General features: G+C 34.9%; 2 protein-coding genes across 2 annotated transcripts; both read left to right on the forward strand.

The window, feature by feature from the left end:
- The first annotated feature begins 53 nt into the window (after positions 1 to 53).
- Positions 54 to 4,531, forward strand: LOC105272403 (uncharacterized). Its single transcript, XM_011314523.1, has 4 exons — positions 54 to 574; positions 678 to 862; positions 1,147 to 1,305; positions 1,517 to 4,531. The coding sequence occupies exons 2-4, from the start codon at positions 686 to 688 to the stop codon at positions 3,041 to 3,043; spliced, it is 1,863 nt and encodes a 620-aa protein (XP_011312825.1). The 5' UTR covers positions 54 to 574; positions 678 to 685; the 3' UTR covers positions 3,044 to 4,531.
- On the forward strand, positions 4,418 to 10,116 carry Mapmodulin (acidic leucine-rich nuclear phosphoprotein 32 mapmodulin). The gene is made up of 8 exons (XM_011314515.1): positions 4,418 to 4,672; positions 7,863 to 8,006; positions 8,287 to 8,406; positions 8,476 to 8,588; positions 8,662 to 8,768; positions 8,846 to 8,919; positions 9,117 to 9,222; positions 9,708 to 10,116. The coding sequence occupies exons 1-8, from the start codon at positions 4,625 to 4,627 to the stop codon at positions 9,767 to 9,769; spliced, it is 774 nt and encodes a 257-aa protein (XP_011312817.1). The 5' UTR covers positions 4,418 to 4,624; the 3' UTR covers positions 9,770 to 10,116.
- Positions 10,117 to 12,028: the final 1,912 nt, after the last annotated feature.

The raw sequence follows: 12,028 nt of genomic DNA on the forward strand, positions 1-12,028 counted from the left end.
CTAAAAGTTATTCAGTGGTAATTGAAAAATTGGCGGGTAGTTACGAGACTAGATACACCAATCGTTGAGTGACTGGACTGTAGCAAGAATTTAGATAGCGTCGATGCCAAATAAAGACTCCGAAAAGTAAAACTCAGTGGAATATATGTAAAAACAGTTTGTATCTTTCTCCTTTGGTGTTTTTCAGTAAGAAAACAGTCAGATAACATCCAATTGCCATCGACCATACGTCCTTGATAAACTGTTGTTTGTAATGTTCATCCTCTTTTCTAACGTACCTGAAAGATGGACGAAACGGAGATATTTAAAAACAATAAGAATTAGGAACACCAAGATAATCATAACGTAGACGTAATTCAGGGAATTTTTTCAATTAATTACCGTTAAATAATAGTTTTACAATGCTGCCAGTGTTTTTTTCTCGTGTGTTTTTTGTGTTTGTGTCACAGCAACGAAAAATCCTCGCATACGTTTGAGGGGAAATTTTTCTCAACAGCTGATGAGCGAAAAATATTCTATTTTCTCTGAATAATTCGCCTGAAATAAATTATCAAGCTGACAAATGTTCAATAAGGTATGTATCATTATGATGAATTAATGAGAATTTTGGGGTTTTCATAATTTGTGATGTTTTTCATGTTATGAAATGGTGTCCTCAATTGGATTGGCTTTCACAGAAATAGCAATGGTTGAAACAGGCAGAGAGTACGTTCTACAGTGGTCTGGTCATGCTGCTAATATCACTGAGAGGTTTAGTGGTCTTCTGGCACGCCAGGCACTCGTTGATGTTACATTATTATGCCAGAATCAGGAACTTCGGGTCCATAAACTCGTACTTGCATCCTGCAGTCTCTACTTCGAGGTAAAAATCAACTCTATTGACAATACTATAATTAGATAATGAAGGATCACTCGAAAGTTCACGGAAACGTGATTTTACTGATTTTGGGGAATTGTCTGCAATTTTTCGTTGTAATTTTTTATAAAAAATTGTTTAATCTATCATTAAAAAAATATTTTCTCGTGATTTTTCGTCAATTTCTCCGCATCATTCTGTAGAAATATTTACAAAATGATGCATGAGGCATTTTTTAAGGAATTTAACTTCATAAATTTATTACTGAAGTAATGTTTTGACATTTTTAGGAAATGCTGGAGCAAGATTTGGGGCAGGAGCCTACAATTATACTGAATGATCTTCATTTTAATATTCTCAAGGCTATGATTGAGTTTATGTATTGTGGGGAGACGACGATCGCCCATTGTCACTTGCAATCACTGCTTAATGCAGCACAAGTATTCAAAGTGAGTGCAAACACGAATTATTATTCAACGAGTGTTTTTCATGACTTCTTTTTTCATTTTTGTTTATTTGTTAAGGATATTTTTATTACTTTTCAGCCTATCTGTTCTTCAGCCTTCAGTTAAAATTTATTTCTTTGATCTTGAAACCTTCGAGAAAAAATGAATCGCAATATCTTCTCGCAAAAATAAATAAACATTTCCTTATATTCAGGTAAAACATTTGGAGTCTCTAGTCGCTTCGATTATCGACTCAAACCTCCACGAGGAGACTCCCAGTGACTCCCTCGACTCCCAGGATTCCGAAATCGAGGACGAAAGCTCATACTCAGCCCTCAATAGTTCCAGTGAAATCCAATCCCCAGAGAACGTCGCAGAGAACTTTGAATCGACGAATATCTTCGAAGATTTAACGCTCAGCAGTGATTCACCTCCAGACAATGGAAATACGGTGGAACAAGAGCTGGATACCTGGGATAATTCATCACCAGTGCAGTCACCAGAAATACCTGATGAGAGTCATCAGAATGTAAGTGAAAAGAGTCATGATGATCAGTTAGACTCCCCAGGTGGAATTGGCGAGTGCTCACGTGTTTACATCCACAAAAAACGAAAATGTAGTGACGAAAGAAGAGATGAATTCCTCTCACAGAGTCTCTTCCAGCTTCAGGAGTCTTCAACAACCACTTGCATCGATCTATCTTACGATAAAAACTGTGATATTTCCCCTGTTACCCTTCCCTCAGTCGATCTAGAGTCTGAGTACATATTCAACCTAAACTCTGACAATTTTCAGCCGCTGAGTCCTCCATATTGCTCAATAACAGACAGATACAAAAGTATTTACGATGATTTAGATATCCAAAGATTCACTCCACCTAGTTACAACAATATTCGGAAGATAAAGGAATTGTTTTCTGATCAAAATCAGTGCAACAATATTGGAAACACACCAGTGCTGAGGCGAAGTGTCAGGCTGAATCAATTGGAGAACGATGACACTGTCAATAATAATAGCGAAGCAATTAACTGTAAAAAGACTAAAGACTTCAAGAAGCAGCAGTTGAAGCACCTAAAGAAATTCAATAAAATAAAATCGATAAAGCTGAATGGTAAAAGTAAAGATTCAGAGTCCAGGATATCAGACGAGAACAGAAAACACGTCATCAATTCAAGACCATTAAGGAGTAATCGTAAAATAGTGACGAAAAGTTCCAGTAAATTTTCACTGTCTCGAGAAGAGCCGAAGGGTAAAAATACTAAAATAAAAATAGAGAAGATTAAATCTCTGGATAAAGATGATTTTATTCCAGTGAAGCTGAATACAATAGCATCTGTGGATCGATCTCTCTGGGGTGATATGTCAGATTTGCTGGAGAATTGTCAGAATAATGCAGTTTTGCCTGATTACTCTCAGAGTAAGGAAATACCTTTTGCCGTTGGGCTGCTGCCTCTTCGAGCTGCATTGGAGAGGATGCAAGCAATTCCTGATTATCAACCGAGGAAGACACGATCATCTGTTGCACCGTATAAAGTCGATTCTTGCGGACTCAAGAGGAAAGCAAATGGTGATATCGAGTCCATTGTAATTAGTAAGAAACAGTGCAGTCCTGAGAGGAGTATCGAGTCTGATACTGTCTGCCATATTCAAATACACACGTCTTCCCAGTGCTCACAGAGTAATGAAATTGTTCAAGCTAAACCGTTTATTTCGGTTGAACCAGCGTCAGACAAACGATGACACAAAAAATTGGTTAAAATGAGGATTTAATTTGTTATCATTTCGGGGATTGTTCCTATTTGTTTTATATATATATTTTTTTTTTTTCATTGATTTTTGGACCTCTTTTGAAGAATCCTGCGATTGCCAGTGGCAACATGCCGGTGAGAACAGTCGATTCGAGAATAGTTTAGAGCGAAATAGTTGAATAATAGATTAAAATCTATCAGAACCTCGGGGATATCTTCTGCAGATTAAATTTAAATCGTAAACACGAATGCACGGAATTGTTCGTGTGGAAATAGTGGAATCCTTTTTAGATTCAGAGATATTTATTGTTCATTAAATGAACTCATTTGTTGTCGAGGTTTCATTATTGAATTGTAGCGTGAATTATCGGAAAATAAAAGGTTCGACTGAAATTTAAAGTCAGAATCTTTACCTTTCTGGGGTATTCATAAAATAATTTGTAGAGTCAAGTAATTTCTTCCTAATACTTCGAGGAAAGCGAAAGTTTATTTTTGGTACTATTTTTTGGGGTCGATTCCGGTGATAATTGTGGAGAAAACATGAACAAATAATCGCTCAAATGTAGAGACGCCAGTGAATCTGTGATTGAGAAGAGGAAACAGGAATTATTGTCAAGTATAAATACTTTAAATGCGTAATAATCGTCTTCCCTTCGCTTTCACAACAGAATCCATTTATTATGTATGTAGAAGTGTTAATGTATATAATTTTCATCGACAGTTGCTATATTGTAATTATTGATTTTCATTTATCACATTGATATTCATCCATGAAATTCTATATATTATTTTGTTGATAAGAGGATATGTTATAGCGAACGAAAAGATTGTGATTCTAGATTTACAAATAACCATCCCAATCTTTTTGTGGAATTACGATGTTTATTTCTCATCTAAAGAAAATCATATATACCGTAAATATTTCGTTGATGAAATTGACGAGGCGAAGAACATATTTTTTCAAAATAATAAAATTTCTATATACCTATTACCTACATAACAATCAGAATTTCTTTAAAATCCGAAACAAAACCTTTCCTCAAACCGATAAATAACAAATAACAAAAAATAATAATGACAAAATGCTCATTCAAATGTTCATTTGTTCACGTCAATTTATAATTCAGTTTTATTATTATTGTTTATCAGATAGCTGAAAAAAATATCACTTTTGGTGTAAAAAATCCTTAAGGGAATATCGCACACTGTCGATACGTGAGGATGCCAATAAAAATCGGAGTAATCGAGTAATCGAGGAATCGAATTGGCCGTTGGTACATGGTTGATTTCTCGTGATGGTGGTGGCGCTGTTTCCTGTTCTCCATTCTGTTCTGGCTTTTACTTGAGAGTGTGACCGAACACACACCGTGGTGTGTCCCCACGTCCGTCATATTCCCGGTTTGAAAGCAAGGTTGCGACTAGTTGTTGCGACGCAGGAAGGTGCAGTGAATAGTCCGGTGTTCACACACAGCCAAAAAAATAAAAGATTAAAAATATTGAAATAATACTGACTATTTGTTTGAAGTTGAACGCTGATAAATCAAGTGGTAACGAGTCATTTTGTGGATCGGCCATGGAGAAGCGGATAGAGCTCGAGAAGAGAGGAAGGAATCCCGCCGAAGTAAGACTTTGAAACTTTTACCATTTTTTTTTTTTTTGGCTTCTATCAAATTATTTCCCTTGGTTTTTTGAGATTTATCGGTGATGATCGTTTGGAGGAGTGAAACGGGTCGAGGCATTCCAGGATGTACCTGAATTTTGGAGATGAATTCCACCCCTGCCAGGGCTTTTTTTGGGAGTTTTTGAGGGCTTTGGGGGGAGATTTTTCAGGGTCAGCAGGGCTTTTTTTTTTTTTTCTCTCATCGACAAAATGAAGATGCGATTCTCGCTTTTGTTGAGCCCCAAACAACGACAACACGCGATTTTTTTCAACGTCTCGTCACCGAGCTGCATCTGCTGTTTCACTATTAAATTAACCACTTTTTCACAGTGATTTTATCGGTGCTGGGGGATTGATAATTGATGGTGTCTTGAATTTTTATCGGTGAGAAAAACCGCGTGGCATCATCAAATAGACCATTGGACAGTGTTTCGCGATGCCGACACGAGAGAAGAAGCTACGACAACAGCAGGCATGGCGCGGTTACGAACAGAAAAAATCAGAGGGATTTTCTCCATTTTTGTTTTTGTAATCTATTATTTTTATTATCTATTCAAATCTCCATCGAGTTGATCGGACGAATTATTTTTTTATGTAGATTTTTCGGGGTAATGCTAGGGCGTAGACATTTTTCTGGAGTGTTTAGCAATCATCAGGAGATTTTACTCCAAAATTATCCCCTCGGGTGTTTGAATTTTCCATTGAGAGATTCGGGAATGGGATTGGGGGTCCGGGGATTGACAATGTCTTGAAATTTTTGGGGCATTCAATGTCGGGTGGTGCAACAGCAGGTACATAAAACGTCGTCTACGCCGATGAGCTTCGAAAATCCTAATGCGTCGTTATCCATTTTTTTTTCAGGTGGAGAAGTTGTTTTCATTTTTTGTAAACATTCCGATAATTTTTTCGTTTGATTATTGATTTATAACGGGTTCCCGGCGTTTGGAGAAACGCAAATATTTTTATTAATTGTCGCTTGAGTCTTGGGGAGGATTTATTTAAATAATTGGTGGACGATTAGAATTTTTTTTCATTTTTCCTCGTCGGAAGTTCCTTGACCTCATTTTTTTACTCTCCATTTATCAATTACGGTCTCTAATTCAATTCTACTCGTGCATCTCAATAAATTTAATCACTCGACGAGAGAGAGTGAGGAATTCATTTTTTTTTATTCTCTAATGAGCCTCAGGTACTCCAAAGTGATAACCACCAGAGAAAAGTTTGATAAATTCTCACCCTGCAAGACTGGAGTGCATTAAAAAATTCATGGGTTCACATCGTATGGCTAATTGCTCTCGTATTAATGACACGTAGGCCAAAACTTAAAATCGGGTCACCCAAAAAATCATCCTTAAGACCTCATCAGACCACCTGGACTCTAATTCCATCTCCAAAAATCTGAAAAATCCCACACTGAAAATAAATCCTCAACTTCATGAAGTTCTAGAAGTCAATGGCCGAAGTGGCAAACGCTGAAATTTCTCAAACGAAAACATCAAATAAATATCCCCACAACCCCCCGAAAAAAAAAAAACCCACACCTTAAAATAATGATCTCAGCATCTCAATTCTCCTCCAATTCAAATATCTTCACTGATGTTTTTGAAATAATTAAAAACGGAGTAATTACATAAATAGAGTGATCCCAAAATTATTGAAATGTTCATTAATGAGAATACAGAGTCTTGACATGATCGCAGGGCACGGGATAAAATTCGAGTATCGAGGTAATTAGTGTTAAAATATGTTATGTAAATGAATTAACGATGCCGGGTTTTTGTGAGTCGGTGCAGGGTTTACAAATACCCATGAGGCGGTTTCAGCGCCGTTTGATTTGCGCGTGTGAAAAATAGCCGCCATTGTTGTTCGGAATACGCGACTGTAAAGACATGTTTGTCCTGGGTAAAACATTCGATTACTTCCACCTCCCACATTTAAAAAATCTACCCCAAAATCCCCAACAACACCCCTCACATTATTAAACACGATAAAATCGAATTTTCCACCCCAACTGGTTTATTTATCACTAGGAAAAGTGCAAAGTGTCATGTATACTCCATTTCGAAGCCGCCATATTGGACGAGTCCATTTTGTTGCCAAGTGGTCAGAATCACCGGGAAATAATTCAAATAATGTTATTTCTATTTTGTCACTGCATTCACTGGTTTATCGGTTTGTTTCTTTTTTTATTTTTCAATTGTTTGAGATTTTTTATCGATTTTTCAATCTGTTTCAGGGAGGAAATTTGTGTAGACGTTTGTTGCACATTATTTTGTGTTTTGTGTGTCGTTTGTGCAATGGCGTAACAAGTGGCGCCCATGACACTAAATCTAACGCAACAAACAATGAAATCTCAGTGGAATACACCATGATATTTCCTCCAAAAAAATTTAAATCCCTCAACAACACAACATCTAAGATTTTAAAAAATAATAGATTCCACTCAAATGAATTATAAATCTCAATCTCCCTTACATAACAATTGGATACCGATAAATATCTGCAATGCAGAATAATTTTCATGTACTCCTTAAAAAAATCAATCATTGTTTTGCCTTATTATATAGAAATTATTATCTGATATATTTTTAGCGTAACGAGCTAATCAGAATTATATATTTTATCTACTTCATAAAAATGTTATCAAAACGTCTAGATCTTCATTGAAAACATCTAAAAAGACTGAAGAGACTGGTTTTATTTGATCGATTTAATCAATGATATTCCGACGTTGAAGAGATATCCCTGAATATTTCAGTTATAAAATGAAAAATTAGTTCTAGAAATAGGAAGAGGTTTATTTCAATTCGATCATGAATTTGATATTGACGTTTTATTTGGTGAAATGGCTTTTTGAAGCTTAAGACGCCGACAAGCTTGTAACACTCCATTTAAAACGTTCTTCCCCTCTTTTCATATGCCTTTCCCTCATCAACCCCTGTACCCTACCCTTTTTCAACGTTGTTCACCAAACCCCCCTCACCTTTCTCTTCCAGTCGATCAATAAATACAGAATACCTCCTTTCTCTATCCGATTCTCATTAAAACATTTCTCATTAAGGGAATATCATCCCCTCGTCTCTCCTCCTGTCTTCTGATTTATGCTCTTGAACTTGGAATATTCATTTGTTTATTTCTCTTTATTTTACAGATCACAGAATTCGTTTTGGACAACTGTCGGAGTACCAATATCGTAGGCCTCACAGATGAGTTCGTAGCACTCGAGTCACTCAGTTTAATTAATGTGGGTCTCACAAGTCTCAAGGGTTTTCCTGTTCTACCAAATCTAAAGAAGGTAATTAGGGATATTTTTTTCATGGAATTTAATGCTGTGTACGCTTGCCGTTCTTTTTGACAGATTTATTCAAATGAAGTCATTAATGTCTCAATTAAGTTCAAAGGAATTTGTTGAACTTCTGTATTTTTTTATGACAACTCATTAAAAAGCATTTATTACTTTATCAGATTTATTCTATTCTGGGTAGATAAATTGTTTGGAGTAATTATTAATTTGTATCAATTATTGATAATTATGATTTAGATCCGGTTATTAATTTTTTATTATTTTGCAACAGTTGGAGCTGAGCGATAATCGAATCTCTGGTGGTCTGAATCTTCTCCTTACGAGTCCAAAATTAACTCATCTCAATTTAAGTGGCAATAAAATCAAAGACCTTGACACACTGCAACCATTGGTAAGAAAATGATCTCATTATTGTTAAAATTGTTGGAGCTGAGTATTAAATAAATATTGCAATCAACAGAAAGATTTCAAAAACCTGAAGAGCCTGGATCTGTTCAACAATGAAGCCACAGACATGGACAACTACAGGGAGAAAGTCTTCAGTCTAATCCCTAGCTTAAGATATCTGGATGGGTAATTATTTTGGTATTAATTACGATTTTTTTTTATTAACTCAGGATAATCAATGAGATGTTTCTTGGAACAGATTTGATATGGATGATTGTGAAGTTGATGACAGCGAAGGCGAGGACGATGAGGTGAATGGAAATGACGATGGAGATGGTGATGCTAATGAAGAAGACAGCGAAGAAGGTAAAATTCAAGGATATAATTAATTAATTATGAAAATAATGGGTATATTTTTCCATTGATCCATGGAATATATTTAGTTTCAGAGGAAGATGATGAAGACTTAGATGACGATGAAGTCTGCTTAGGGACTGTCTACAAAGACGATTTAGAGGTGAATATTTAAAATCCTCAGTAAAATTTCATCCCAAAATTGTAGAGAAAATTTGTTGTACTAGATTTATTCTATAACTTTCTTCTGCAATTCATGAATCGTCCAGTATTTTTCAATTGACTTCGATATTTAATTAATTTAGGACAATTTCACTGTTGTGAAATGGAAAAATAATGAATTCAATTGATTATCCACAGAATGACAGTGATGAAGAGGATTATATGGGAGAGGAGGAGGAGGAGGAAGATGTGGATGAGGGTGACAGTGATGAGCCTGATGATGAGGATGGTGAAGTGGTTGAAGGTAAAATAAAATATAAACAATACAATTAATCTGAGAGAATTATTTATGTCTAAAAAATTATATTTCTCAAATCTTCTATGATAATTATTTTACTCCAGAGGATGAGTATTTCAGACTTCCTGAATTTATTTTTCTAATAATTCATAGATCCTCAAATAACTGAATATTCGGAAGAAATATTTTTTTCTCAGTGAGGAATTGAATATTTATTGTACGCGCTCTTTCTTTTTGCCCCTTGACACAGGATCTTAACGATCGATCTGTTTGTTTTCGATAATTCTCTATGATGTCATCTGTATTCAAAACAACAAAAATGTACTATCCTCACGTAAAGAGATAAATACTGTTTACACAGGCTGAATTCCTCACTCTAAAATTATCGTTTTGTCAATTTTAAAATGGTCTGATCCAATTTATTAGAAAATTTAAATTGACACTCGTAATTATTTCATTTATTTATTGAGTTTGATTTATAATCTTTCCAGAATCGTCTCCAGCTCGAGGCAAGAAAAGAAAACATGAAGACGGAGGTGAGCCGGGTAACTAGAGCATCTCGAATTTTTTTTCGATACTGTTGAATGAGTGTAAAATTATTATATAAATAATAACAATAATGCGCCGACGAGTGAGAACAGCTGGGAATCAAACAATTACAAGAAAAAAAAAAAGTAAATAAATAGAGAAGAAAAAAGACCGACCAATGACAGACAGTGTAACTCTATCAGAACTCATGCAGAGGAAAGACAAGAATTGAATATTAAATGAGGAGCAAATAAATATAAACAATCAGACTGAGACAATTGTCTGTGGAGAATTAGATCGATTAATTATTAACAAGAAACAAGAAAATGAAAAAAAAGATGACGGGAGGGGAGGGAGCGATAATGGAAAGGATAATGGATAAAGAGTGAATAGGATTGCATTCCAGCTCGACCCAACACGTTTTAGTTATACTAACGATATTTTATATAGAGTATATAGTTAGAGAATTAGATGTGTTGCACAGGGACGAAGAAACTGCGATGAAGTGAAATAAAAAAATCTTGATGACGTAAATAGTTGAGCTGTCAATGATTCTAGGGAATAATTGTCTGTAATAAACAGAAATTTTTCACTACAGCTATTACGCATTTGACATAATAGTAGATTCGAGAAATCATCCTTTTATTTCACTTCATAACAATATCGACGATTTGATAATGAAAAATCGCAGGAGACAATATTTTCTGTTTTCAATGCGAATTTTTTTGTTTTTAAGTCATCGATGAATTTCAAAATGTCTCAGGAGAATAATAAATGATCAGCTGAATAATAAAAATTGAGGGAATATGGAGCAGAAACAGTTCAAATCGCAAGTAAGAGTGAAAATAATGGAGCGCTATTTGTCTGTTAGCTCCAGTTGGCCAAAGGCTGGTCACGCTGGAATGCAATCGTCGTTAAACAGTAATAAGATTACATAAGTTACATTTTAAATGCATTATTGTATCATTAATTAAACAATTATGGAAATTAACGATGAAATGAGGAATATTGAGGAACAACTTTTTGTACAGGTTTACAAATAAACCGATCAACGGAGATGCACGTGATTTTTTCTTTCGATGGAAAAATACAGATTTCACTTTTTGGGACAGAAAATAAATCGGTAGATTGTGCATCATCGTAATCAGCCACTCTCACTCGCACGGCATTTCTCGGCAGTTGAACGCCCATTTCTTTTTTTTATTGATTAATATATATTATATATATATTTTTGCCCCTCCATTTTTCTCATCTGTTCAATTCGATTCAATTAAAATCATGGAGTTGTGATGAAGGAGTTGATTATTATCTCATGAAAAATAACGTAAACGCTCAATCGTTTGGGACTTATCTCAATTTTTCTTTTTATCATTCATCTGAATTTGTTCTTTTTCCTTTTTTCGTCGTATCGTTTTTCATTACAACTGAAATTGAGTTCTTTGGATCTAGGGGAAGTGTAGGGAGATCCATGTCCATTTAGAGTTCCATTAATCAAAAGAAACATCAAAAAAATCGAAATAATTTCATGTTTCGTTTAATTTCTGTCCCAAAACATAAAGTGCGCTAAGATACCGCTTAATTCTTGAGAATATCACACAAAATTCGGGGAAAACCGAAGGTAAACATTGATTTAAATATTCTGTTATAAATATTCCGAGAATTTGAAAATAATTGCATACGAGATAATTGCGGTAATGCCCAATTGACGAATAGTCGTTCTCAGCAGATTTTCAAAATGACTTTTTCCCACGAAATAATTATAGATCCCGAGCCACACAACAGTAAAATTCCTGTCATTGAATAGATTATTAATTATCGTTTTTATTAGAGATATCAGAATTGTGAACATCGGCGCAAAAATTGAGATTGATAAACAGAATTGTGGAGACGGATTTTAATGACGTAATGGTAATGACCAGTGGACATGCAGACGATACTGACTAGAAAAAAAAATTCATTGACACTGACCATTGTAGAGTGGATGATTGGAGTGCAAAAGAGTGAGAATGTAAGAGAAGATTGGTTTTATAAATAAATAAAAATTTAAAAAAAAGTGAAAAAAAATCTAAGATAAAGTAAACAATTATGGTAGAGTCGAGGACCTGGTGACACCTTGCTGCCAGATTGGTTATGGCCTTATCCAATTTTTCCAAGACTTTGACAAAAAGCAAATTTATATTAGGTAACATTTGAAATGAAAGAACAAATCGTGTACAGGTCCAAGTAATTAAATAAAATGAATAAAAAAAATTAAAACTGTAAATTCACAATTCGTAAGTTTGCT

This window comes from Fopius arisanus, unplaced genomic scaffold (assembly GCF_000806365.1).
Source record: "Fopius arisanus strain USDA-PBARC FA_bdor unplaced genomic scaffold, ASM80636v1 scaffold00004, whole genome shotgun sequence".
In the NCBI taxonomy this organism is placed as follows: Eukaryota; Metazoa; Arthropoda; class Insecta; order Hymenoptera; family Braconidae; genus Fopius; species Fopius arisanus.